This window comes from Tenebrio molitor, chromosome 4 (genome assembly GCF_963966145.1).
Source record: "Tenebrio molitor chromosome 4, icTenMoli1.1, whole genome shotgun sequence".
In the NCBI taxonomy this organism is placed as follows: domain Eukaryota; kingdom Metazoa; phylum Arthropoda; class Insecta; order Coleoptera; family Tenebrionidae; genus Tenebrio; species Tenebrio molitor.
This window is the reverse complement of record NC_091049.1, coordinates 5467837-5493871: the sequence shown is the minus strand read 5'-3', so window position 1 is coordinate 5493871 and position 26035 is coordinate 5467837. Positions and strand designations below refer to the sequence as shown.

The 26035-nt window shown below is 40.2% G+C and overlaps 1 protein-coding gene, 1 long non-coding RNA gene and 1 other non-coding gene across 3 annotated transcripts in view; 1 reads left to right on the top strand and 2 right to left on the bottom strand.

The window, feature by feature from the left end:
- Positions 1 to 86: 86 nt before the first annotated feature.
- On the bottom strand, positions 87 to 19364 carry LOC138130012 (GAS2-like protein pickled eggs). The gene is made up of 8 exons (XM_069046374.1): positions 19144 to 19364; positions 18786 to 19013; positions 10811 to 11124; positions 10547 to 10760; positions 2263 to 2370; positions 1874 to 2049; positions 1310 to 1821; positions 87 to 1249 (listed from the first exon to the last, which is right to left on the bottom strand). The coding sequence occupies exons 2-8, from the start codon at positions 18957 to 18959 to the stop codon at positions 672 to 674; spliced, it is 2076 nt and encodes a 691-aa protein (XP_068902475.1). The 5' UTR covers positions 18960 to 19013; positions 19144 to 19364; the 3' UTR covers positions 87 to 671.
- Positions 16023 to 26035, top strand: part of LOC138130017 (uncharacterized) — a 38660-nt gene continuing 28647 nt past the window's right edge. The window contains exon 1 of the long non-coding RNA XR_011159457.1: positions 16023 to 16575. This is a non-coding gene — a long non-coding RNA (uncharacterized lncRNA). The remainder of the gene's footprint in view (positions 16576 to 26035) is intronic.
- LOC138130046 (U12 minor spliceosomal RNA) lies at positions 25132 to 25284 on the bottom strand. The gene has a single exon (XR_011159481.1). It is a non-coding gene; the product is annotated as a U12 minor spliceosomal RNA (small nuclear RNA).

The window sequence follows — 26035 nt, the reverse complement described above, 5'->3', positions numbered from 1 at the left end:
TTGGAATATTGTCGGGAACGAAGCACCGAATAGTGTGAGGTGACATCGGGAGCCAATCATGGGGGTTAGGCGAGTGCAACAAAAAATAAAATAAAAAAATTAGTTTTATTAAAAAATTAAATAGTACGAATAAAATAGTCAAGTTAATGGTTTGGTTATTAAAAATGTGTCTTTTCTATACAAAAATTAATCTAACAAGGATTAGACCTAGTTGCCAATAATTGTTAAAATCATGCACTAAATATATTAGTGTTATACGAGGTGTTTATAATGCACGTACGGAGTCTAGTCTAAGATTACATCAATCTCGTAATTGTAGCTTCCTAAAAAAATTCGCAGTGGCGTTCCCGTCACGCCGCCACTGTCCCTATCCATCAACATTCATTTAAAAATTGAGCATCTCTCATTTTTCTCGTAAATTATCGGAAAACGTAACAACAACCGTCGTAAAAATTTGAAAGAATCACAATCACTTGTAAATTTCCTGTACAAAAGAGAACGTTAAAAATTAGTGAATACGTAGCACCAAAAAACAAGAAACCTTACAGCTCTGGTCTAGAACGGTGATTGGAGGTTTATCAAAACAAATGAGTTTAAAAATCTACCCTGCCTAGGTGTGTATACGACTTCGTAGAAAAATCTGTAGCACCGAACCGACGGTTCCCGCGGGATTACAGCACCGGAGCCGGGATTCTCGATATGTTGGTATCGGCTCTGGAGTCCTTCCGGGGACTCCTGTACGACATGCGGTCGCCGCCCCTGACGAATCTGGCGCCAACGTCGTCGCAGTCGATTCTGCTCATGCTGCCGTACTGCTTCAGCAGCTGCTGGACCTGTTCGACGATGATGGCGTCGTCGTCGTGGCGCGACACCGTGTTCATCAGTTCCTCCTTGAGACTGCCCTTAGTGGGGGAGGTGGTCGCGGAGGAGAAGCGTCGCGAGGGGGGTTGCGGCGTGACGCTCCTTCGAGTGTTGTTGTTTCGGGGCAGGGGCGGACTGAAGGTGTCCAAGGCCAACGAGGGGCGGGTTTGCTTGGCGCGGCCGTTCCACGTGCCAGACCTGGGGGACTTCTTCGGGGAGGCCGACTTGGGCGGCGGAATCCTCTCCATGCTCTTCTCGCGCGATTTCGGTCTGGGCTCCACGATGGTCTGTTTGAGCTTGGGGCTCGTCTCTTCGTAGATCCTGTTCGAGAAGTGCGTCTTCCTGAGGCCGAAGTTGTTGGTTTCGTCGATGCCGTCGATCTGATGCTCTGCAAAACAACAATCGGTGTGAAGAAGACGTCGAGACGATGAGTCAGTCCTCGACTCACCATTGTCTTCCGCATCCTCGACAGAATCTTGACTGTACAACGACGTTCTCTTCTTCGACTTGTCCTGGACGGCCCCCAGGCTCCTGTAGCCTTCATCCGACACTTCGGAGGTGGTGTCGCTTTGGTCCTCGTTGACTTGCAGGGACGCCTCGGACTTGAGGTTCCTGGTCTCGACGGGGATCTGTATGGAGGTGATGTGCTGGGTGTGACTCTTTGCGTTGGCGTATTTAGCTTGGTGGACGGGTGAAGTCGACGGTGGGGTCGACAATTTGGGACTCTTGTTCGTCGACAGCCTGGTCTGGTGGGTCGACGTGAAGTTGGGAGTGGGACTCCTGGACCTGGACGACGGCGGCACCAGAGACTTGCGCGGGAAATTGGGACTGACCGAGCGTCTCTCGTTCAAGTGCGAAGGCGAGCGGGACCTGGAGCGGTTCAGCGCGTTCATCGGAGGTCCCAGCGAGTAGGGCGAGTTGTTGTACGCGTGGCTTCCCAGAGACGCAGGACCCGTAGCCCTAAAACACCAACTCTTGACTCTCCGCAAAGGGTGGAGGAGCGGGTACCCACCTGTCGTAGTAGACGTGGGAACCGTGAAGGTCCGCGGCTCCGGGTTTGTTGACCAGACGGGCCCCCTGGGTCGACCTGTGCTGCGAGCGACACCTGCAGGGGTCGTGCTTGTCGAGGTAGTGGGACAGGGTGTCCCAGCCGCCCCCCACGCGCACCATCACGTGGTTGCGGAGTATCTGCAAATCGCGGGTTCGAGTAAAGGGGGACAACTCCGGTAGTTGGCGGCGGAGTCACGTTCGCGTTTTCGTTCGACAAATCGTTACAAGGCTACTTACAAAGAGCCACTTAACATTTCAAAAGCAAACTTGTGAACGTGTATGCAAACAGACGCCGCCTCTATTGTGTTCAAGTTCAAAGATCTCGAGGTGACGCCCTCGAAGGACACTCACCCTCACGAAAATTAACACTTTGGTGTCGCCGATCCTGTACTTGCCCTCCGAGACTCGGATCATGGGGAACTGGGTCGGACACGTGCACTTAGCCACCAAGTCTCGCACCTGGAACGAGACAAACAGAGTCAGTCGAGTGTGGAAGAAATTGTTTTGTAAATTGATTTCTTTTTGATTTATAAATGTTTCACAACTGTATAAGCGTACAGGAAAGTTAATTCTTTGGGTAGAAATATGTAGATGTGAAAAATGGAAAAATTACCACTGTTAAAAGTGAACATGTAGGTTGGACAAATATGTACAGTGTCAAATAGAGTTTCTACTGAAGATTCGTTCGTTTTTAGAGATACTTTGGTATTATTTGTTGAAGGCAGGGCTCAAAGTATCGAAGTGAAAGCGTTCATGACAGTTTGTAAAAAGAGAAAAAGGAAGAGTAATTAATTCCAAACATTTGGACATATTTAATAAACGCTGTACTGGATGTGCTACTATCACCGTAGCATGTGTTGGAGATTGATTTGTGCACGCCGGTTCTGACATCATTCAACGAGAAATCAAACATAAATTTACAAAATTCGCATTTCAAAATTGATTTTTTAAATGAGGTTAAGTAAAGAGATTCATTCGCAAGATGGCGATCGCCATATTTTTGACGACACACTTCTAATAATTATTTGTGACATTTGACATTTAAGTACAGATTCACTCAATGGCAGGAAAATATTTACACAGTTTCCTCTCCGTAGAACATTTTCTAATCACACGTTCCTTTTAATCATTCCTTTCACGGGTAAAAATCAATTTTATACGACTGCGTGACATTATACAGTTATTGGCCGTGATTTATACGTTTAAATTTGCCACCTCTTTGCCTTCACAAATTTGACAACTTGACAGGTCGCACTTGTCACTTTGCAGTTTTCATTCTTCACCATTTTTCAAAGTGTCAATTACGATGATCTGAGGCCACCAAAAAAGTGCTTTTGAAGACTACTTGGTTATTAATCAATATTTGCGACAATTTGTTTGTTTTAAATTGCATTGTGTACCTACAGTTGGTTGCAAAAAAACGGGAAATGAAAATTTTCCTAATGTAAATTTGGTTTTGTCCATTTGTCAATTAATTGTCTACTTGACAATTCCTATAATCTGTTTTTTTTTATCAAAGAACCACCAACGCCGCAATTTACACCCAAAATAGAGCTGGCAACATTGTACACAAGTTTAGTAAACTTTTATTATTGCAAACCTAAATCAACAGGTCGTTTTGATAAAAAAAAACAGACCATGTATATCAAATAATTTTTAAAAATGTCATTGAATTCTGACCATAATTCTAACCTATCTCTCGTAAGAAGGTTTCACACTGAAAAAATTGTAAAAATGTGTCAATTTTATTCTGACAGTTCCCGTTTTTTTTTTAACTGACTGTACTTGAGGTCATTATACTATTTGTGCACTCCCGAGTGTACACTTTCCAAATTTGAGTGGTGTAAGTTGTGTTGTGGGGACAAATCTATCATACTGTTATCAAAAACGAAAAACAAATGATTGGTGTAACTCTCAACATATAAAATTTGCGTAAATGTTCCCCCGGACAAAGATCAAAACTGCGTGTTGCCAACCATATAAAGCAAAAAATACTAAAATATGATCTGCCAATCTTGCTTTTTATCTAATTAATGAACTCGACTTTGGAAGCCCCTTTAATACGGGGTGATCAAGAATGACTGAGTCTGTTGGTAACAATGAAATTTGGCAAATTTAAAATTTACCAACGAAGGTTCTTTTTTGTAATAGTATAAACATAACCTGCATAACCAAGAATGTTTTTAATGTCATCTCAAGTTAAAAAATCCGGTCAGTGCGTGGTCAGTGCCAATTACTAGACAAAAATCACCAGTATTTTCAATTGTTTCATTGCCAACAGACTCAGTCATTGTTGATCACGCTGTAGTATGGGACCATTATGTATTGTAAGTGGAAAATTTCCACAACACACTATCATGTTAAAAACATTTATAATAATTCTGTACTTATTAATTGCCAAATAGAGAAACTTACCTAGTCTTGCTTTTTTAAGACTCTGCAACCTCTCGATTTTAGTTAAATATTTATTTATACAGTTATAAATTCTTTTCCCTTTTCAAGAACATTATTAAGTCAGAATTAGTGTGTAGGAGCAGACAAATAAACCTAAAGGAATCAATTCGCAAGATGATGGAAGTCGAATTTTTGCATAATTCTGTTCGTCATTCAGTTTTAAAAAACAAACTAAATTAAAAAATATTTTTGACAGTTTTCAATTTGTGACACTTGACATTTACATCTTCAACCAAAGACATGAAAAATGCAGACATTTTTTTCACTGCACGTCCATCTAGTCATAGTCACATACACAATTTTTATTATCTACTTGATGACGTTTTATTGGTGTCAAATTAACAAATCTACGATAATTTATAATTCTCAACTATGAATTATTGCTTTTCATCAAGTAGGTATGTATTAACTGCAACTTTTTTTTTGGTATTTTTCATGAGTTTAGAATGTAAATGAAAAAAGTAAAAGTATATGGAGTGAAGCAATAAAGGATGTAGAATCTCCATTACCTGAAACCTCTTCATATTAATTAAATATTTGTTTATCTTTTTACTAAATCTAAATGAGTCAATTTGTAATATGGCCGATGTCTTACTTTCAACAGTTCTGAATTTGTGACATTTGACATTTACAACTTTGACGAAAAATATTTTGACAGATTACTCTAGATGCAAAACCTTTTAACACCACATTACTTCAGTACTTTTACAGATAAAAATTAATTGTTTAATACTTCAAGTTGTTGCTAAATTAACAGAATTACCTAATATATCGTTGACGTTTAAAATTTATAGTCCTGAGCGATTGTTTATTACCAAGCATTACAAAGAATCGACGCTGTTGCATTTTGCCAAGTTAGAATAAAGTTCAATGATGTCTTTAACATTTTGCAACTTCTCAGTATCGACATTGACATTGAAGTTGTGACACAATTTACATAAAATTACGTGCAGTGATTAGTAATCGCAGAGATTAAAGACTTGAATTAAATATAAATCTCTATAATTTATAAGTAGATCTAGCATTAAGCAACCTTTTGACACTTTCAATCTCTACAGAACAACAACAGAACTGAATACAATTGGTAGTGTATAAAATGAGTCATAATTTAATTATTTCATTAATTCCGTTCATTAATTGATGTCATGTGTGGTTAGATTTAATTAAGTTCGCCTTCATTCTCCGGACGGAGTATATTTGGTTGCCTAACTCACAAACTAAGATCTTTGGTATTTCAATAAAACTTGGTTATTGTCCTATTAATTTCCAAATTGAATGTGGTGGCTACGCAACATTCCTTATCGTCTTATTGTTTCGCAAAATAACGCAACCGAAATCGATGATTCAGCAATCGCGTTCGCTTTTCCCATTTAATTTCGATTTCTTCTCCATTATGCCGGTTTAATTTTTTTCGCATCCACCGGGAAAGTTCCCATGGCTATTGCAACGGCTCTCACACGATCGCTATTTCTAAATTAGCGCCGCATTTAAATACAATAAAAGCGCGAAACGCTCCGAACTCCTTTTAAATTAACCACATGACTAATTGGTGCCGGAAAGATCCCGCCCGAAAACGGCCCTGGAAGAACAAAAACGAGTCGGAACCAATCAGGGGCTGGTGGAACGGGAGTCGTCGGTGCGGCCGTCGCCAATTAATTAATTAATCGACGAAACGTGGTTTCACTTTTACCGAAACGGAAACAGTAGACGACAAGAGGTGTACACGAGGGCCCCCGCGACATGTCACACTGCCAGGAACAGTTAGGCCATTGTTTCTGGTGAGACAATCGAATGGTGGTTCACGTTCGTCGTGCACTTTTGACTTTGGGAGGGACAAAAGCAGCAAGGAAAAAACGTGTGGGAACGAGCCACCGTGATGCAATCGTGTCGGGTTTTTTTTTCGAAGGGGCGGTGCTGGGCCCGCCGCCGCCGAGCAATTAGCGGCAGTAAATGGAAGAACGCAATCATCTGCTCACTTAGCACCTACGCGCCGAGTCCGGTCCATTGTCCATTTCGAGATTGGGATCTGTAATGAATAATGCCGCCCGAAATTGGTTGCCTAATTAGCAATCGAGAAGGCCGTGGAAATGACCGGACGTTCCGGATTCGTCCGGAGTCGAGCCGCTGACCGGAGGCTTGGGTTTGAGGATTCTGCGACGTTCCGAGAAAGCGAAGATTAAATTGCTGAGATCAAATCGGAATTTGTAGATCGAATCGGTTTTTCCGAATCTTTAAAGATTTTTCACGTATTCTGAGAAATCGATAAAAAATACATTTGATAGTGATAAATCAGCGAACGAGATGAAGATAAATGAGATGAGAGTCTTGTTTATTATTCTGTACAATGTCATCGTAATTAAATCGTTTATTATTATTAGCTTGGAAACGTTGTTTTATTTGTCAAGTTGACATTGACATTGATTAAAAAAAAATAATCCCAGATAAAAAAAACAGAATTGTAATCAATTTGATAAATCTGGAGTAGTTTTGAAAAAAAGTAATTATGAGCTAGACAGTGACATGGCTAAAAAATTCTAAAAACAAAGATCAAATCTACTGGATGAATCTCAAGTTATCTTCGCAACTTGCAGATTCAAAACACAAAAAACGCAAGAAGTGAGGTTAGATTTAAACAGTTTCATCACAGTAATCCGTGGTGCGTTCACAATCAACTCTTCAACGCCAACTTTGACGGGAAATTTTAGAACATCCAATATTAGAGGTCTTGAAATTGAATGAAAAAGAAATTAAAACAGAAATTTTCAAATACGAGGAAGTGGAAGAACATTTTGAAAAATAAGTATAACAATTGCCAAGGCTTCTTTCTAGGAAATGACCAATAAAACAGTAAAGAAGAGATGGTAGAACTAACAAGCAAAAAGAAAAATACACAAAATCAAAAAAATTTTGAAAAGAATGATTTCAACTTTTCAATTTATTATCCAAAGTCTTTTATAGATTCTTTAAAAGGTTGAGAAAGTATGAATCACAAGAAATTGCACTTTGTTTATTAAATCATTTTGGAAAAGATTTTACGAAAAGCCTCAAGAATTTTCAAAAGTTTGCAATTTTGTTAGTTCCCATTTGTTTATTCATAATTTCTTTTGGTGTAGATTTGATTATTTTGAAAGAGATTTTTTTAATTAAATCTTAAAAAGATTGTGAAAATGGTATAAAACAGTGAAAAACGTAAATTGTTCAATATGAGAAATAAAAAAGGAAGTTAAATAAAACTTGAAAATGTTCCAAAGTTGACCTAGAACATCAGAGAAAAATGCTAAGAAATCAAAATGAAGGTGAAGAAAGACAGTAAAATAATAATCAAAAATTAAAAAAAAAACCTTTGTTACAATTTTGAATTTTTAGTTTTAAATGTAGGACGGATTGGGTTGTTGCGTTATGGTTAAATATCGTGTGCTTTTTTAAATTTCACCTCAAAGTAGGCGTTGAAGGGTCGATTGTGAACGCACCACGGATTACACATTACGGATCAGCTCATGAAAGCTAACCTCACTTTTTGCGTTGAAATTAAAAAATAACAACAAAAGGAGATCATTTTTGGAATGACTGACAACGAAGAAAAGACAAAATACAAGATACAAAAATGACACATTTTTAACCCACCCTGTACTTTTGAATTCAAACGTAAGTATATTAACCTCTACGTTAATGTCATATTTTCGGAAAACAATGAATGATTAGATGAATATAATGATCTATAGAGCTAAGTGCGGCTTAAACTTTATCTGACTATTATCAGATTATTTCTCATCAAAATAGTTATATTTGCTGGTCTACGTTCAGGAAGTCATGTAGGCTACTTGTCACGTGATCCCACCACAACCCGTCATCTGTATCGCTGTCAATCTTGATTTGATTGATCGATTTTCTTCGCATTTCACGAATTAAATCAAAAATCCGTGATCCCAATCTGTGTTTATGTATAAAATTGGAACCAGCCCGAATCGACAGGTTCTGTCATTGTTGGCGTGGCGGACCAGTCCCACGCATAAATTCTTCTTGTTCGACGGTAAAATCGTTACCTGGCCGATTAATAACGTCCACTTCTGTCGTACGTAAGCATAAGTATGCCTACACTTGTTACTTTCAATGATAATTCCACGGCATACCATATTTCACCTACGTGCTGCCCCATAATGAGGTTTTTTCGTTTTTTATCGCCGCACCGAGGTCGGATTTTCGCAGGACCGGCTTCAGTACACTTCTCGGCCGAAATCCGCTCGAACGAGGTGTCGTACCGTGGGTCCAGCGCTACTCCGGACCGAAGTACCACGAGGTACTGCCCCCGCACCACACAATCTGCGCCACTTACGAACCCGAATTATCCCCGAGGTCCCAAAATAATCACCCCGTCGGTATAGTGCCATTTCAGTCCAAAGAACCACCAGGTACTGCCCCTGCACCATCCGATCTGCGGCACTTACGAACCCGAATCGTCCTTGGGGGCCCAAAATAAGCACCTCGTCCATTTAGCCCCACTTCGGCCCGAAGTACCACGAGGTACTGTCCTTGGACCATCCAAACCTAGGCACTTGCGAACCCGAATCATCCCCCAGGTCTAAAAATAATCACCCCGTCGATGTAGTGCCATTTCGGTACCACCCGATTCGCCGCACATACCGACTCGATTCCTCCCCGGGGCTTCGAGATCGGCACCCCGTGGACAGTTTCGGCCCCGGTTCGATTTTTGCAATGCGGTACTACTTTCACCAGTGCCGTAATAGGAAAATTCGATTTTTCCCATAGCGTGCGATCGTATCGCCGCATCGAATTAATAAAATATACTACACGTCTCTAATGATGTGCACGATCTAAGTGAAAGCGAGTTTTAATTTATTAAATACGTACCTATCCCAGCGAGCCGTGCATTTGCAATATGATTTCGCAACGTGCAGGATTCCTGTACGTGTGCGGTCGCCTTTTTCGATCTAATCGCGATGGTCGATCTAGACGGCCGGGGAAAAATCGACGATCGCGCGTAGGTATGTACCACAACCGGGCTTGATCCGCTTTCAGGGATATTTCGTTCGTAACGACTTGTTTGTCTTTGTTCTTTTTTTTTTAATTGGTGAAGCCTACTCAACTAACGATGCAAGGAGGACGCGATTAATCATCATGGGAAATGGCAATTTTCACCATTGACGTTTCGAGATGAGGGCGCTGATATCGAAAGGGAGTGTCACGCATTATCACCAGACACTTCGACGCCGTCTTTAATGACTAACAGGAAATCCATAAGCGCTGCAGTAATTTTTATTTCCTCTTTTGACAACGCTGCCACCATTAAAGATGGCCGCTCCTGTATCATTTTGACACAGTGAATCTTACAAACTCATCCAGTTATTTTAATTTGTTATATTGTTTCATGTAGAAAGTATGTAAATGGGCGGAGCTACGATTCGCACTGAAATCTCATAGGACAACCTGACGTCACATGTTCTCCAATCCAGTTTTTTCACTTTCTGTCAACCCTATTAGCGTTAATTTACATTGTTTTTCTTTTTATCTCAATTTTATTCGTTGCCTTTTTTGCTCTAACAGTTACTATATGAAGAGAATGTGGGCGGAGCTTCGATGTACACACTTATCTCGTAAGTGTTCTTTTCGTTTCGTGTTTCGAGATTCTCGACTAGTTTTTTTGGGTCATCTTTCGACCCCCCACATCGAGGCAATCTCCTGTCGTAGTTGGAACATTTCCATTATCTCGACGATCCGGAAGTGCAGCGCACACGTCTACGATAAGCCGTCCCCGTTGGACATTCGGGGTCAATAGCGCACACAACCTAACCTCATTAGCGAACCGTGCCTCGAGTTTCCTTGCAAAGTGCAAAAATGCGCCGCCACCGGCAACGGCAACATCCATTATCTCGACTTGACGTAATATCACTCATAATCAGAGAGAACAACACGAAATAGCATTTATCACGTGTGGCTACGTGGATTGTATAATTACGTAATTAAACAGTCGAACGTGTCAGTTGGGCTTATGACGTTATCGGGTCGCCGCCCCATCTGGGAATTTCGCTGTCTGCATTAATGAATCGATCGGAGACGGCGGCGGCGTTCGCCACCGCATCCCCCAAACAGATATAACGGGTGACAGAGTACTGCTTTACCGACACGTCATTGTTACGACAGCTGTCAAAAAAATGTGACTCACCATCTCGTCGAGACTCTTCAGGTCGTTGGTGACGATCTGCGGCACCGGTCCGTACATCAGCACCGGTTCCTCGTCCTCCATATCGCTGTCGTCGTCGTCGAGGCCTCCTTGGTCTTGGAGGCCTTCGTTGTAGCCCATCTTCTTCTGGTCGGCGGCGATCTCGCGGTCGATCTGCCTCTCCATCTGGACCAGCATCGGCGCCAGCATTCCGAACCTGAACGCGAGTGTGAGTTTGGACCTTAAGGTTTATCCAGTGGTACTCACTTGGCCGCCCTCCTGCCAACCTCCAGCAGGCACAAAATGACGTGCTTCTCGTTCTTGCGCATGATCAAGTCGTCGGACTCAAACAGGAGGCACTCGATGATCTGGAGGGAGTTGCGGCACCAGTGGATGAAGTTGCTCACATTGTCTCGGGCGAAGAAGGTTTGGGGTTTGGCCGACCAGATGTACTTTACCTCGGCGATATTGACAAGCTTTTGGGCGTGGGCCAAGTTACCGGTCACGGAGCGCGTCATGATCTTCTTCATCGTTTTCTTCTCGACGTAGTCGACGGCTTGGAGGCGAACGGCGTTGGCGTGCTGGGGAGCAACAAGAAAGTTAGATAGTTGCTCTTGGGAGCAGAGAAGGTATAAAAGGTGCGTACTTCATTTTGGATTTGCGTAGTTCTTGGAGGAAGAAATGAAGGGAGAAAGGAATCTCAAGGCATAGGAGTGCTGGAGATCACCAAGAAAGTAGACAATTGTTGTTAGGAAAGGAGAGAACGGTGGCGTTAGGAGTTGCACCCATAATTTTGGGGTTTGAACACTTCTTGGAGGAAGAAATGAAAGAAGAAAGGATCTCAAGGCATTAGTTGGGGGTCATCAAGAATGTTAGATAGTTGCTCTTAGGAGGAGAGAAAACGTTAAACTTAGAAGTTGCGTACTCCAATTGGAATGGAGGAAGAAAGAAGTTTCAAGGCATTGGTGTGCTGAGGATCATCAAGAAAGTTAGACAATTGCTCTTAGGAAAGGAGAGAACGTTGGAGTTAGAAGTTGCATACTCCATTTGGGCTTTTCACAGTTCTTGGAAGAAGAAATGAAGGAAGAAAGGGATCGCAAAGCAAGGGGGGTTATCAAGAAACTTAGATAATTACTATGTATTAGGGGGAAGAAAATAGTGGAATCACCAAGAAATATAGATATGTAGTTGCTTTTGAGAGCAAAGTGTGAAGAAACTAAAAGCTAAAAGCTGGATAGAGAAGCTTTTGCAAGAAGGCAAAGTGTGCAAAAATGTGTCGTTTTTCGTTTTCGTTCGCGGAATTCCTCCGCTTTCGTCATTTCCAGTGTTAATCAGCAGAAGAACCGCAACCGGACGGCACAGGAAGCGCTCCGTAACCATCGGACGTCATTCAAAACCGAATCGTAGTTGATTCTGGTCGAAGACGGCGACAAGTGTCCGTGTCAAGGTGTTCTCGGATGTCGCCATATAAGGAAGCGTCGGCCAGTGAAAGTGGCCCCGAACAGTCGAATTTCGCGCCAAAAAGGTACCAGATCGGACCTTGTCCGCCGCTGACTCAGTCGGTACAAAAACACGTCGAGATGGCCGTTCGTCATCGAGAAAAAATCGCATCGTCCTTAACTTTCCAATAACACCTACATATAAGGACAATATCCTTCCTTGCCGGACCAAACAAAAGGACATTCCGTGTTATTTACGTTGTGTGCGAGAGCGCGCGTGTGTGTAACAGAGCGGCGCCAACTTGATTTTTCACTTCCCTATATGGGCTAGGTTGGACAGCCTTGGCTGCGATTTGTATGCCACAGCCGTTCGACTCCTGAGGTCGATCGGCAGGTATTGACAGTCGAGATCGATTCCACCATCCGATTTCAATGTCATGGACCGGTGACTCACACAAACGGTTTCCCTAAAGCGGCCATCTTTGAGACTAGAACTTCTCCGAGGGCGCCATCTTGGCCATCCCCGCCGCGACAAACACGAAAACGGTTTGCTTGAGTGAAGAAGATTTGTCTAAATTTGGGCGAAATGGTTGCCAAAAAGTAATATTCCTCTGCTGCGACATTTCCCCCCTTAGAAGTACAGAAACCCTCCCTCAAGCGCCATTTGCAGTAACTCTCGACGAAAATACCAAAGTGTTTTTGTTTGGTCATAGCATCTCATTAACGACAAGAAGATTCCATTAAAACATCTATTACAAGATGTAATGCCTATTCTTCAACAGCGCCATTTTTGAGTAGACGCCATTTTCGTTACCCTCATCGCGAAAATATAAAAGTGTTTCGTTTGTTTATCAAATCTTATTAATGACAAGACGACTAGACTAAATTTTGTTGTAATTTCTAGTACGAAAAACAATACTGTCCTACTCCGCCATGTTTGATTAAACAAAGGGAAACTCTCGTCAAGTGTCATTTTCTCTACCCCCCCTGCGACAAAAAAAATAAAATCGATTGATTATGAAACATCCGTCAGAAATCGGTCTCGCACTATTATTATTATTACATAGTAATGACAGCCTCCCCTACTCCGCCATTTTTGCTTAAACCTCGCCTTACCCGCAACACGTAAGAATGATCTAACTGTTGTCGTAATTTTTTATTGCTCCTTTGTGGACACGGCGCACAATTCTGCATATTTCACAAGAAACATTTTACGGCCACAAAGTAAACAATTGGTAATGTGTGAATAAAAATAATAATGATGTAACGTGATATTACAGTTCCGGTTACAATTATCAAATGTATCTGATCTCCGTGTCCCCATTTTTGGTAGCCAACGAGACCCCCCCCCCATCTTGGTACTTCGGGAAACCTCCCCTTTGACGCCATTTTGTATTCCCGTTCGTAAAACAATAATAATGACACTTTGTTGATGATCTGAAATTGCTCTAAATGATTCAGTTTATCTTAAGCAACAACAAAAACCGCAGTGAGCAAGTTTTCACAGAAGACTGGATGACCTAGAGTGTCAGAAGTCTAGCGAGGCGAAATCAGAAACCTTTGAAGGTTATAAAAAATCTTGGAGCAGGTGGTTTTTAGCGTGCAAACTTCCTTTTGTCACTTGAGTTCCTCCGGAACTTCGTGTTTGTTTCCCCACTCTTTTGTGACATGTCACTCCACCGACATTTGCAAAAACTACACTTCCAGAATATCTTTGTTTAACTTTAAATTCTTTTTATCGGTCTCGTCTGGAAAGCTTAAAATTTTATATCTCCTGGCAAATATTTAGTGTTGGTAAAACAATTGATAATATGTAAACAAAAGTATTTGGTTCTCTTCATGAAAACCAGTACCTACTCCATGAAGTTAGCTGTGATAATTCTTGCAATGTTGCCAACTGCACTTGTTACAGCCTCCCCTCTGCCGCCATTTGTAATAAATCGGGGTCTAAACGACGCCATCGCTTGGGGGCTTTCGTTATGTTCGTTCAGATCTCATCTGTTGGAAATTTTCGCCACGGGCCTCCTTGTAATAACTCCAATATAACATAATACAATTGGATCAGCCGCCCACACTTTCTAAACGTCGACGTGATCGGATCGGCGGTTCCCATACCGCGAGAAATCTCAGATATTGTCAAGAAGAATCCGTTTGACGTTTCTAAACATGGTGATTTTCACTGAACAAATACACATGTACCACACATGTCAACGCGGCGACCTTTATTAGCATATGCTGTCAGCGTCGCTCTAATCCGTTATCGCGTTGGCAGCACTGCACAACAAATGAATTAAGTATGCAGCGGCCAGTCCGGATGTCGGTTTCACGATATTCACATTTCCTTCCTACCAAATAGATACAGGAAATCCGAATTTTCGTCAAGATGGCCGCCGGAGGGGAGGCCCAACGGTACCGACATTGTGACGGGTGGATCCCAAGGTCGCGGTAGAAAAAAAACAGAAACATAACCTCCGGGTCATCGGCCGGATTTGCATAAGCACTGGGAGAAGAAACTCGTGTCGAACAAAAGAACGACGCTGATAGATTTCACATCGAGCCCAGCTGTCTGCGATGTAAAAGCGATCAGCTGGGGGCCCGAGGCGGCCCGAGCGGCCTACTTCGCCGGTGCAACTGGGCGGCCGTCGAAGATGGCGCCTCGAGGGGAAACAACCCCGCGCGGTCACGTGTTTCAACTCGCAACAAGTGCACATCGCTTTCTATTGACACAAGACAAGCCTGTCGAGATAATTTAATTTGCGCCGACAAGTAGGACGCGGGGCAGTCGACGATCCCGATGGGGGCGCCGCTCCGGCGACTTTTCGTCAAGGTCGCGAACGTCAAGATTGTTTCTCGGTGATGTAACCAATCAGAGCGAGTCGGTCGACTAATCCCCGGATTTTTCGGCTAATCCGGGATTTGACCCGCGAGCCCAACGTCAAACGGAACGTTGAACCGCGCCGCAATTTATGTTAATCAGGCTCAATTTAAGAGTTGTTTAATCGGGGCGCCCGAAATAGAACGCATAAAAAACGCACAATTCAACACGACAACGCTTTTAGCGACATGTTTACGCTCGGTTAATGGCGCCGGAGGGGAGGCCAAGATGGCGCGGGAGCACGCCCTCTCGTGGCATTTAAACGTGCGACCAGAGACGTCTCCGACCCAGGACCCCGCGGCCTTGGCGAAGAGGTCCGACGAAATCGAAACCTCCAGGATGAATGGACGGAGTGAGAGTGGTGGCGACCGTTACGAGCGTTTGGTTCTTTCGCGACCATCGAGCTGACTCACGCCGACTTGTCATATCCATTTTCGATCGGATTCGTAGGCTCAGGTCCCGAGGTAATGCGTCGCGAAAACAACAGGTCCCCCATTTTCGACCGGTCACGGCTCTCTAATCCTTGCGTAATCGATCGGAGAAAATTCGGGGGCCCGAAGGTTCGACACTTCTTGCCAAAATGTCATCACAAAGGTCGACGATGCCAATTAAATCGTTTAACCTTCTTGCACGGGTGCTAGAAAGTGGAGGCACGGGAGCCGGACCGCCACGCTCTTGGGGGCGGCGAACATCAAACGAAAAATATATTAATTTATTGCCTCGCCAAACAACCTTTTCCCTATCAATAACCCATTTTTCCAGATAAGACAAGCCCAAGGTTGTTCGAGTTTTACAAAACAAGATGGCGACAATCGCGGAAAAGGTGGTGGTTCTACAAACAAAAACCCATATCAAAACTTCCAAATACGGTGCTAAACATTAAATACATTTCTGAGAAAAAATCCTGTGTGTTTAATATCGATCAGTTGTAATGTTTGCTTGTTTGATTAACTCTCCACTATTTGGAGGCTACAATAGAGTCGTCATTTTGACACAAAAGTGTCACTTTCGACACGAGATTTTGACGTTTCACCCGTAAATGTCACACTTCGATAAATGCAATGGTTTTGGTAGTTGACAGTCCAGGAAGTGTACGATTTAGTGTGGCAACTCGCCATTATAAATCATCTTTCAACGTAAGTGTTGGCGACGCAATCCGGCAATCCGTAATAATTATCTAATTGTGTAAGATTTTCCGAAAGTTTCGACATTCCAGGCGGTGTTGATTTGGGGAAAAACGTCGCACTTGATAATCCAAATAAATAGTAAATAGGTCTGGGTAAATGTTGATATCGGGGTAAAGTCGCGACTGACTAATAAAAAAATCAATGGAACATTTGTTTGGGTATTTGTATTTGTAAGTCAAACAGTGTTTTTACTTTATTTCAAAATATTTACACGTGATTACAAGAGCACGAAGTGTTTTAAGTGGGCTTTGTTGGCAACGTTGCAATGAAATGACAATTGTAGGTTGGCACCTGTGGCAAAAACAAAGGGCTGTTTGTTCTAATAAACAACGAACAAAACAAATCGATGTAACCTGTGAATTTGTAATTCGTAATCGTTTTAAAAGCATTACGTTTCCACATTATGTATTACATTGCCTACTGGAATTATTGAATGTTCTTGAAGTGTGTTTGAGTTTGTGACAAATCGCTTGACACGAAGAACCGACAACTACATAACCTACAAACGTGTCAACGCCGATGATTTGAGAGGTAACATGTTTCCACATATTAATTAATTATTAGAATTAGTGTCACGCAAGTATGCTATTTGTCAAGTTCCATTAACAGATCGATAATTAACGTCGGTACCTAATTGTAATTATTTTCGTCAATGTGTATTTTGTCAACTGTCGCAGCATCATCCCCTATTTGCGTTACCATTATCGATCAGCTTATCTGATCTAAAAATTCTATTGTTTTTAGTATTAATTATTGACACCTAATCTGTCAACTGTCAGACTGTAAATAATGATTCTGTAAATTTATAATTCGTCACTTTTACCTCCCAGTTTAAAGTTCGGTTCTTGTTTTTTTTTTTGATCAGTTCCGTCAATGACCCAACTGTCAAAATCGTTGTTTGATCATGGTTGACAATAATCATTCATTTGACAGATCACATCGTTTACATCAATGACTCACTGTGTAAATACACGAATGTCATAATTCTGTCATGTTTTTAGTTAAAAGCTTCACTATTAATCATCATAAACCAATATTTTTTTTATTCAGTTACTACCATACGGTAAAAAAAAATGCCATCAAAGTTACTTATAAAAATCAAAAGTCAGTGTCTTAGCTGAATTCTTATTTGAAATGTCATTAGTCATTACTGTCATTATTTGCATTTACCTAAAAGTTATATAAGTTAAGCTAAGACACTGAGTTTTCTTCCCAAGAGTAACTTTGATGGCATTGTTTGATCATATTTAATTTTAGCACTAGCAATCTGTCAACAATAGATTTTGTCAATTTGCAGTCATAATGTTGTTAAATTTAATATTGCATTAGCTTTATTTACAATTCTTAATTCAATTGTCTCTTTTATCAGTTCTGTTATCAATGCTCCATCTGAGAAATCAGTTCTTGTAAATTATTTGAACCATCAAGAAATATTATTTGATCATCGCCGACAACATTCAGTCACGTTTTGACATATGAATTGTTGCTGCTGATCACTTTCTGTCAAATATGAATGCTCAACTGTCAACTGAAAGTTTCACTGCGAACATTTTATTTATTTTCGGTTGTCAGAAATAGATACATATTCGTTTTATCCGTGTTCGATCTCTTGCGCACCAATCTTGTGTAAGTGGGCTGTCAACTTGACAGATCAATGCATAGCCTACTACACTAGGGCAAGCCCTAGCAATCCAATTAGTCCGTCGACAGGTGGACACAGAAGTGGGTCGACAAGACCCTCTAACCTGTAGTCTAATGACCTGTCAAGATGACATTACGACGTGCTGCAGCGCCAACGACCTAACAGTGAATTAACCAAATTGTCAAACCTCCAGTTTGACATTTAATTCAGTATAAAATGATTTTGTAATGTTATCACAGCCAACTGATCATCATTATTTTTATTTAACTGTCAGGAGACAAGTTTTTATAATGTCAAGTATCCAAAATCGAAACAATCGTCCAATTATGAAGTTGCAGGGTAATGTTAGAGATCACAGATCTGTCTCTTATCGATTGTTTTTTAACTACTATGCACAATTATGAAATTAATGTTATCCCAACATCTTATCTTATTTTTGAGTAGATATAATTGACGTGTATCTCTTTTTGGCAAGTGCAAATCGGCAACATCTGGACTGAAGGCAAAACATTGAAGGTTCGCAAAGAAATCGCCGTAAATTAAACACATCAAGGTCCGAGTGACTAAGATGATTGACTAAACACAAATTACGGTGTAACCTTTCTTGTAACAGTTGAAGCTCAAGTTTTGACAGCTCAACTGTAGCAAACCGCGGTGACTAACCGGGGATTCATTTTAATCCGAGCACTTCCACGGAACGCGTAATCTTCCGGTAAATATAGTAACGCTGGTTTATAATTAACCACCGTTTTGTTTTAGACGAGTCGAGTTTAGAACAGAAGAAATTCCATTTGTTTCTCTGATCGGGCTGACTCACCGATCGCTAATTATTAACAATTACGGTAACGACAGCAAATGGTCGCAATAAATTGTCGTGGTCCATAAACAGACCAAGACGTCGATCGCAACGACGATAACAACAATAACAATAAAAATTTTATGGCGGCTCGTTCGCAACAATTGCGGGGTAGATTAGCGCGCTTTCTGCATTTACGCAATGCGAATTAACAGTTGCGCAAAGAAGTGGACGGGGCGTAGCAGGGAACGCGTGCAAAGTAATGCGGGGATGGACACGTGACGTCCACTTTTGGGTGCTCACCTCGCAGAGGGTGACTCCGGTCTCGAGCTTCTCCATGAAGTTGTCCACGTTTATGTTGAGGCTGGGGTACATGGTCTGCAGCCATTCGGCCAAGTCCTCCTTCATGGCCACCAGGTACTCTTCGCTGGATTTGAACGGCCGGAAGGACCGGGCTTCCAACAGGACCGTACTCATTGTGGTTGGGAGAGGAGACGATCAGTGCATCACGTGTAGACTGACAGTTTGGATCTGTGCAGAAGGTTTATATTTATATGATTATTGTTATCGACAGATAGTCACATAAGATAAATTGATACACATAAGATAGTAACAGTGAAAATTTGAAGTGATTTGGTGAAAAGGAAGAAGGGTGGTTTACCTGCACTGGTGCCAGTGTCAGACAGTGGTGCCACTCATGCACGAATTAAAAAAAATATATCACAAGGTCTGGGGTGAACAGGAACGAGAACGAGACGAAGAACACTGTCCCATGCACACGAACATTTCGCACCGAACTCACCAGCGTTTCTAAGCGAACTGCATAATCTAACCTCTCATTTACAATATAAAATAGTGAGCGAGGCCCACCACCACAATTGACCAAGAACAGAAGAAGTGAGGAGCGAACAGCACTTCACTTGTTTTCGAACAAACGCGACGTCTAAATCGGTCGCATTGTCAAGTGTCACACACACGACGTGCAGCCACCCTTCGGCCGATCGAAACGGCGGCGCGACGCACGGGGGCGGGACGGCTGGGGCGGCGCGAGGGGCGAATCGATCCGGGCGGGCGGTGCGAATTTTTCCAAAAAATTGCATTTATCATCACCATTGTAATAATTGTTATTATCCATAATGTATTATTATGTATTTGATAATAATATTCGTAATTCGTGACGACGAATAAGTGTGGCCCCTTTGTAATAAAAGTAATAATAATAGTAATGAAAAATTGCGATACAGATGTAAGAATCGAAGTAGGCGTTGAGTTGTCACGTAAGAAATTTTTTTAACGGGTTTTGTGAAATTCTCGCGGTCGGTGTTAAAAACTGGCATGAATAATTTTGTCCTCGGTTTTACTGTAATTATTTAATCGCCGTTTAACATAATTGTCTGTTTATGCGAAAAGTTGTAGGTAAAAAATATATCAAGTAGGCGTCGTAAAGCAGCACGGTGATTTTTTGACAGCAGATTGGCGGCGGAGAACCGAAATTTCTTGTAAGAAATCTGTCGAAAATTAATTATGTAATAGAAAATTAAGACAAATTTGCTAATAGCTAACAAGCAAAGGCTTGTAAGCCAATTGACAGAATGTGTCACAGCCCACTCTATTTTTTATCCTACTGTACAGTTAGTCTTCCACTTGTTCGGATACAGAGTGATTGTAAAAGTGTTTATTCATTTTTTTACTTGTCCGTTATTTATATCAACCGAGGAATGTAAATTGATTTTGGCGATGGAAAATTGTTGAAAAAGAAATCAACTTTCAATTTTAAACGAGAATTTTGGTGTATCAAATGTTCGAGATGTTGTTTACTTAGCTATATTTGAAAAAATAGAAAGCGAAAACATTGGAAAATTTTTCTCCCAAGTTCAACATCAAGGAAAAAAAATATACAGGGTGTATGTGAAATACCTGTGTTAATTTTAACCAGTCGAAGAACTCGCCAATTTATGAAACTTTTCTCTATAATATTTTGCAAAATTCGCAAAAGATTTCCAAGATTTTTTGCTCCCCAATTTTTACCAAACGAGTCGTTTTGTGTAATTAACTAGTCTCAATTTTTGAGAATTTTAATTTTGATTATTTCATTTTTTCTATAACAATGTAACTTTTTTGATAAGGCTCTGTTTCTATCACAACAGAAAATTTTCGCTCTTACCCACAGGCGGGTATATACAGGTGTTCCAGAACTGGCTCCCCAGAGAAAAAAGGGAGCCTTAGGGCGAATAGATTAACGTGTATTTTGAAGAAAAAAAGTCTTATCTCAAATGATAACCGAGAAAAGACATTCTGAAGTTGACCAATTAGAGTTGAGCATCATTAAGGTGGAATAATCGCAATTTTGCATTGCCTTTTTATCCGTAAACCTCTATAATTCTGTCCATTAGATTTGGTCCACTACATTTATTAGAATGATTGTTTACGTCAGTTTGACATTTGTTATACAATTTCGCTGCGATATTTAATTCAAGTGTATCAGTTAACATGTATTCTTCCTCTGAGTACGTAGATATGATTCTTACTTTTGCGCGATGTGGGAACAATACACGTGAAGCAGTAAGGTTGTACCGTGAACAATTTCCACAAAGACAAAGTCATCCGGATCATAAAACAATCCTGAAATTAATCGCTCGGGGTCGAGAAACGGGTCAGATGCAGCCAGTTCGAAGAAGAAGTTGGGGGTGTAAGGACTGTCGAACACGAGGAAGCCGTATTGAATGTCTTTGAGGAAGACGGGCACCCGGAGTATTCGTGAAATGGGTTTATCCAAGAGTTCGGTGCAGAGAGTTCCAGCTCATAATAGGAGGCATCCGTACCACTATACAGGAGTACAACATCTTCTGCCAGAGGATTATCCAATTAGGCGCGAGTTTTATCTATGGTTAATAAACCAAAACGATGCTCCGCACTTCTTGTCACGGATACTGTTTTCTGATGAGTCGCTATTTTGCCGGTAAGGTTGTTCCAATTATCACAACCTTCATATCTGGGCAGAGGAAAATCCAAGAGAATTATTTCCCAGAGGTTTTCAACATAGGTTTTCTGTTAATTTGTGGACTGGGCTATTGGGCGATCGTTTGGCAAGTATAAGCGTGGTGGATCCTTTAATTTGTTAAAATTCCGAATCCCCGGCTTTAGATTGGACCGTTTGAATTCCCCGCAAGATTAACGGGGGCAAGATATGCTCAGTTCATTGGCACGGAGCTACCTGATTTACTTGAAATTGTACCTCTTGCTTATCGCATAATTGACTGGTTCCAACATTTTAGCAGAAACGTTCGGGAAATTTTGGATAACCAATATCCACAGCGCTGGATCGGCCGAGGAGGACCGCATCATTGGCCTGCCAGGTCTCCAGATCTGAATCATTTATCGGCTGCCCATAAATTCAGAGGCTGATCTGAGAGTTCGAATTCAGGAGGCTTTGTTTCAGTTACTGGAGAAATGATAACTAACGCGACTACAAGAAGTTTGTTACGTAGAGCGCAATTGTGCATACAAATGAAAGGTAGTCATTTCGAACATCTGCTTTAACATTGTTACCTATTTAAATAAATGGTTCTTTTTTGAATCGCCATTTTTATTGTTTTATTTCGAATTTTGCAATTGTCAAATCTTGATGTTGATGACAGATAAACGTCAAAATTCCAGTTGCCCAAACATTTGATTGATTTGTGCGATATCAGAGATTTTTTGTTGTTGTTTAGCAACCGATCGGATGTTTTAGTAACACCTGAGGACGAGCTTCCGGGATTGGTGAAATTAAAAACTTTATAACTCGGTAATTTGAGCTAGCAGAAAATTTATTTTAGTCAATTTGGAATCTCTTTTGTTGTCGGCACATGCCTGTTTTCTCTGGGGAGCCAGTTCTGGGACACCTGTATTTTGATGGCTAATTTATTCTAAATTTTAAATCAATTTCAATCATTTTTAATGTTCAGTAATTCCTGAACACCTGAAAATATGCAGTATGTATTTTAAAACGAAAAGCGGCAAATTTTAATACGAAGTGTTTATCTATTTATCAGATTCACGATTCTTACAGACAATTCCAAATATGTTATCAAAACATGTTATTGCAATTGGAATATTTTAAATAAAAAGAGAAACAGTTGTAAAGTATTCGTCAATTCCAACATGTTTACTTCAAAATAAATATACAGGGTGCTCTTTGTGAAATATATAAAGTGCCATTGTTATCGTTAAAAAAATCAAAACCTTTGGGTGCTAGTGAAATACATATGTCTAAGTTATTAAGTATAGTATAGGATGTTTATTTTAAGCTCACGTTTATTCTTGATAAAGTTTACTTTACGTTCTCATAGAAGTCCTAATTAAATGTAAGTACAGTTGGTTGTAAAAAAACGGGAACTGTCGGAACAAATTGACACATTTTTACAATTTTTTCATAGTGTGAAACCTTCTTACGAGAGATAGGTTAGAATTATGGTCAAAATTCAATGACATTTTTAGAAATTATTTGATAGGTATTGTCAAGTTGATAATTAATTGACAAATGGACAAAACCTAATTTACATTAGGAAAATTTTCATTTCCCGTTTTTTTTTGCAATCAACTGTAGGTACAGAGTGTTTTGTTTGAAATAAAATTTAACATACTTTCAAAATAGCATACTGTACTACTGGATGTTCTACATAAAATTAAAAACTGGTTTTATTTCAGCAAGTCAGAGTTGCAGAATTTTCAAACAAAATATTTGTTTGATGCAAAATATAGGTACATTTTCAAAATTTCAAAACAAAAACATATCGGGGGGTGTTTTTTAAATTTCATCTCAAAATAGGCGTTGAAGTGTCGATTGTGAACACACTATACTGGTTACGGATCAGCACGTACCCTTACACGAGTGGTGTGTTCACAATCGACTGTTCCACGCCTACTACGAGGTAAAATTAAAAAAAAAAAAACACCCGATATATTGTTTCATTCGAATGATAAGATAATGCTTATTTTAAGCGAAATCAGAACTTTCAAAATCATATTTAAAATTGTTTCAGAACTTCAAAATAAAATAATATACATAGTTTTCCACTTAAATTTAATTTATCTTCATTTGAAGTAGAATCGAAGATCCCAAAATTGCATCACAGTGATTTTGATTTTTTTTTACTATTAAGTTTGGGTTTTTATTGTGCCTAAAAAGAAGCGAACCGACTGAAATTGGGCATAACTTGATTCATAATCAGTACTTTTAAAAATCGTTTGGAATTCTCAACGTAACCAAAACAAAAACCACTCCTAAATATTTTTATTTATTTTATTTTCAATCCGTTTGAACAACATTGAACACGTTTATACAGTGTGGCTATTTTTAAAGCATTTAGATATTTCAAACGTATTTGATTTTAATCTAATCTTTTAATCTAATCCAACCTCAAAGGTTGGAAAAACATGATGTAGACTAAATCCTACTAAGATTAACTATTAATAAAAACTAAAAACAAAAAACTGACAAATCATCAGTCGGTGGACGAGGTGTTGTCTGAAGGAGGATTAAAAAAAAGTTGTAACAATAAAATTAACAATTTTGTTCAAAAAAAAATCACTGTTTTAAGTTTACTGTTAAATCTTTGACAAGTAAACAAAATTATAGAATGAATCAAACAAAATTTGTCTGAATTCAGCGAAACTTTTGTCACTCTAAGAAATGTCTCGAAATGTTTCTTATCTTGGAGAAAACAAACTATTACTAAGAGTTGAACTCATCTTACCACTCACTCTGCATACATTGCAGTTCGCAAAAAGCGATTTTTCTAATGGTCATTTGAAAAGTTAAGAAAGCGACAGATGTAACAACAAATAAAATCCCAGCTATTTGGAACTTTCTCGTCACTTTTAATCTCACTCTTAATTAATTGCGTTGTGCAATTTCATCAAACAAATTTTCCCACCGTTTCCGGTTTTTGAAAAAATGGAATTCGTTGCGCCACTGCCGTCAGTCATTGATTAAGTTTTTATCCGACTCATTTTCTACGTAATCTAATTCGTTATAAACACTCGTGGATAATTCCGATATAATCTCGCTCAGTTTATGATTATTAGTTTTTCCCCATTGCGAAGTGTTAATTTATACCAACGTATTAATTAATTATCCCAATTTTTTAAATAAATTAGACAATTTTGTTGCTAATATTCGCGCATAAATATTTACCCAACTGTTTACGTCGTATTTCTCAATTTTTTTAATCGCACAGTGTCGCACCGTTCAAATTGTGACAGGTGATTTTTTCTTTTACTATCTTAATAGGTGACGTCACCTCAACCCCCCTCCAATTATTAGCGGCGACCTTTGAAGGCCACCTGGGTGATAAAGCGGCACAAATCAAATTCGTGATCACCGCTTAGGCTTGCTAATGTGATCAACAATTTCCCTACCCACAGATGCTTTTAATTACACATTTTCCATAATCGTAGAGCTAGAACGTGTCCTGCATTCGCTCCAAATCGATCTTCTAAACGATTTCCGCATAAATTTCCATAAAAATCGATTGCACACAATTTATTTATGTATTCCTCAAGGTCCAGTACCTTGTTTACATTTGTTCAACAGCACAAAGGCGTGCGGAGATTAAAAAAATTACAATGTTATGAAATGATGCGATGTTTTTTTTTGTTGACTGAGAGGGCAGATCGCTTCACCAGGACCTTTGCAAAAGTAGGCAACCGTCCACGGGACGACCTTTGCCCTTACAAAAATTCGAGGCTAGGAAGCCTAGCATGGAAGCCAAGCGTTACCAAGGCTCGTATATTTTCCTTACTCATTAGTTTAAGGCACGAAGAGTCGAGGCCTTAGTGGTGGTTTTATGGACGTGCAGGCGCGAGGACAGTGGGAGGTGGAGGCGATGGCGACATCTCCAGGTGAGATTTGGTCTACGACTCCAAAGAATATTCCAAGATTCGGATCGTGGCGCCGTCTAGTGGCGGCGGGCGGAATCGACTGTGGGTCTCTGTAATCGTGAACGGTGCACAGACAATTAAACTATAGTAAGACTGTCAAGTGGGATTACATTTTCGGGGACGCGCTCAAGTGGCGCTGCCCGAGCGTTAGGCCAAACTAATGTATAACAAGTTGCATATCTGACTTTCTGTATACCCAGTTGCCTATTTTTTTTTCAATTTGATTTAAATTGACACTTATTTAAAAAAAATAGAAACGACTAAATAAGTTTTAAACATTTTAATACAAATTCTAACATATACAACAAATTAGTAGTTCATTAAACAAGTTTGTGTGTAAATTGGGATTTTTTGGGCATGAGTGGGCTAGTTTAAGGCGAGTGAAACTGAATTGAAGGGTAGATCTAGTTCAATAATTTGATTTTGCGTTAACTTCTAAAATTTCTGGAGATAATTTTAAAATCGTGCAAAAGATTTTTTAATTTTGAAATTGTTTTTCGCTGATATCGGTCCATATAATAAATGGTTCTACCTTTTGAAGTACGACTACTAACTTTCTTGCATTCAAGTACTTGCAACACACTAGAAGATTTTGTTGGGTGTCTATTTTGGGCCTTGGGCATAACAGG

Coding starts and splice junctions, on each gene's coding strand:
- LOC138130012 (XM_069046374.1), bottom strand. CDS start 18,959: ATGAGTACGGTCCTGTTGGAAGCCCGGTCCTTCCGGCCGTTCAAATCC. Junction 2,371..10,546: donor TGAAGAGTCTCGACGAGATG/GTGAGTCACATT, acceptor GTCTCGTTCCAG/GTGCGAGACTTGGTGGCTAA. Junction 1,250..1,309: donor CGAGGATGCGGAAGACAATG/GTGAGTCGAGGA, acceptor GTTGTTTTGCAG/AGCATCAGATCGACGGCATC.